The 2,855-nt window shown below is 43.0% G+C and overlaps 1 protein-coding gene across 2 annotated transcripts in view; it reads left to right on the top strand.

Annotated features, from left to right (window-relative positions):
* SLC9A7 (solute carrier family 9, subfamily A (NHE7, cation proton antiporter 7), member 7) overlaps positions 1-2,855 on the top strand; it is a 66,212-nt gene that overhangs the window by 55,177 nt on the left and 8,180 nt on the right. For both annotated transcript variants that reach the window (XM_014544051.1, XM_005871599.2), the window contains one exon: positions 1,998-2,103. In XM_014544051.1, the coding sequence (XP_014399537.1) occupies positions 1,998-2,103 (106 nt within the window). The remainder of the gene's footprint in view (positions 1-1,997; positions 2,104-2,855) is intronic.

The raw sequence follows: 2,855 nt of genomic DNA, 5'->3' as shown, positions 1-2,855 counted from the left end.
CCCATGTGGCTCGCGAGCTGTGGTTTGCCGACCACGGTTCTAGGGTTCCAACCTAGAGCCTACTACAGCCGTGGGCAAACTACGGCCCACGGGCCGGATCCGGCCCGTTTGAAATGAATAAAACTAAAAAAAAAAAGACCGTACCCTTTTATGTAATGATGTTTACTTTGAACTTATATTAGTTCACAGAAACACTCCATCCATGCTTTTGTTCCGGCCCTCCGGTCCAGTTTAAGAACCCATTGTGGCCCTCGAGTCAAAAAGTTTGCCCACCCCTGGCCTAGGGTGTTTACGGAGTCTTCCTCAGAAGGCCCTGGACACCAGTTTTTGTCAGATTCACTATTTTTTTTTCAGTCTGCCATATGCTCTGCTCAGCTGCTGAGGTGCTTTAGGGAAAACATGGCTCACCAAGCGCCAGGCTCCCCACTTGGGTGTCCTCCTCCAGATTCTGACTGTCTTCACTGCCCTGGTAGCTTTCTGATGCCATTAAGCAGAAGATTTTGTTGTGTTTTATCTTGACCTAGCTTTTCTAGTCATTCTTAGTGGAAAGGATGGTTTAAATTATTGTTTACTATTGTCTGCTATTAACTGAAATAGAACCCCCAGAGGTTTTTTAAAGCCATGTGAACTTCATCTACATTGTAATTCAGAAGGCATGTTACTCACTGGGCTTAGAAAGGATGTAGAGGAAACTGGAGGGAGTTCACAGGAGAGTGACAAAATACTAAAGTGATAAAAAATTGATTCTTGTCAGCACTTAGTACTCCACTTTCAACAATGGATAGATTATCCAGATGGAAAATCAGTAAGGAAACATTGGACTTGAACTACATTTTAGATCAAATGAACCTAACAGACATGCACAGAACATTCCATCTAACAGCAACAAAATGTACATTCTTCTCAAGTGCACATGGAACATTCTCCAGGATAGAGCTGTGTGTAAGATCATAAAACAAGTCCTAGAAAATCTAAGAAGGTTGAAATTAAAGCAAGTATCTTTTCCAACCACAATGGTATGAAAATAGAAATCAATAACAGCAGGAAAACTGACAACTTTACAAATATGTGTACATTAAACAACACACTCCTGAATGAACAACCAGGGGGCACACATTAAACAATACACTCCCCAATAACTGATGGGTCAATGAAGAAATCTGAAGGGAAATAAAAAATATATCTTGAGACAAATGAAAATGAAAAACAACATAACTGCTGAAGCCGGTTTGGCTCGGTGGATAGCACGTCGGCCTGGGGACTGAAGGGTCCCAGGTTCGATTCCGGTCAAGGGCATGTACCTTGGCTGCGGGCACATCCCTAGTAGCAGGTGTGCAGGAGGCAGCTGATCGATGTTTCTCTCTCATCGATGTTTCTAACTCTCTATCCCTCTCCCTTCCTCTCTGTAAAAAATCAATAAAGTATATTTAAAAAACAACAACAACATAACAAAACATATGATTTAGCAAAAGCAGTTTTAAGAAGAGACAAAAAGTTTATAGTGTTAAATGCCTACGTTAAAAAAGAAAGATCTTGCCCAGCCAGCGTGGCTCAGTGGGTGAGTGTCCACCTATGAACCAGGAGGTCATGCCCGGGTTGTAGGCTGGATCTCCAGTGTGGGGTGTGCAGGACGCAGCCGATCAGTGATTCTCTCTCATCATTGATGTTTCTACCTCTCTCCCTCTCCCTTCTCTGAAATCCATAAAAGTATATTTTTAAAAAAAGATCTTGCCCTGGCCAGTGTGGAGGGTCTTGCCTTCAGTTTGTAAAACAAACAAACAAACTAACAAACAAACAAAAACACAACATCTGTGAGGTGCAATAAAGAGAAACGCAATAAAACCAGGTATGGCTACATTTTCTGTATTGTACTGGTAAAATGGGGGAAAGAGACATTTTCTAGGTAGAATGTCAGATGATTTACGTGTTGGGATTTCTAAACACACTTTGTTGGGGGTTTCTTTGCAGACATTGTTTCCTTAATTCTCTTTTTAAAGTTACTTGAAGCCAATCCTCACACACAGTGGCCCCCCATTAACCACCACGCTCCCAGCCTGGTGTGGCTTGCTCGCTCGATGTCTGACCAGTCCCCAGGTGTATGACGTAAGTACAGCATGTTAGGGCGGCATTTCTATGCAGCCTCCAAATTCACAGAATTTGCTTCTCCAGTAAGATGGTTGATTACAAATGACCAGCTTACTATGCTTAATACATTGTGCACAGCAACAGAGAAACCTTTTACTAGGGTTATGGGGTTCCCAAATATCAGCAGCTATGACGTAGTAGAAAGATTCCTCTCTGTCCCTCTGAGGCTCCAAACTTTAAAAGAATGAACTACGTGCCGAGGAATCTCCCCCTGAAATCTGGGTGCTAAGAGCCCTGGGAGAGGTATTTTGACAGAAATGAACAAAAACAATATTTAGCACATGCCTTAATGGGAGAAATGGAACATACTAAAACAGGGAACGTGATGTCATTTGTTGTTAATAAAACTATCACCAGGCCCTAACCGGTTTGGCTCAGTGGATAGAGCATCAGCCTGTGGACTGAAAGGTCCCAGGTTCGATTCTGGTCAAGGGCATGTACCTTGGTTGCAGGCAAAATCCCCAGTGGGGGGTGTGCAGGAGGCAGCTGATTGATGTTTCTCTCTCATCGATGTTTCTTCTTCTTTTTTTTTTTAAATATATTTTATTGATTTTTTTACAGAGAGAAAGGGAGAGAGATAGAGAGTTAGAAACATTGATGAGAGAGAAACACCGATCAGCTGCCTCCCGCACACCGCCCACTGGGGATATGCCCGCAACCAAGGTACATGCCCTTGACCGGAATCAAACCTGGGACCCTTCAGTCCGCAG

The sequence above is a fragment of the Myotis brandtii genome, unplaced genomic scaffold, assembly GCF_000412655.1.
Source record: "Myotis brandtii unplaced genomic scaffold, ASM41265v1 scaffold349, whole genome shotgun sequence".
In the NCBI taxonomy this organism is placed as follows: Eukaryota; Metazoa; Chordata; class Mammalia; order Chiroptera; family Vespertilionidae; genus Myotis; species Myotis brandtii.
Note: the sequence above shows the minus strand (reverse complement) of the source record. Positions and strands in the feature narration are given on the sequence as shown.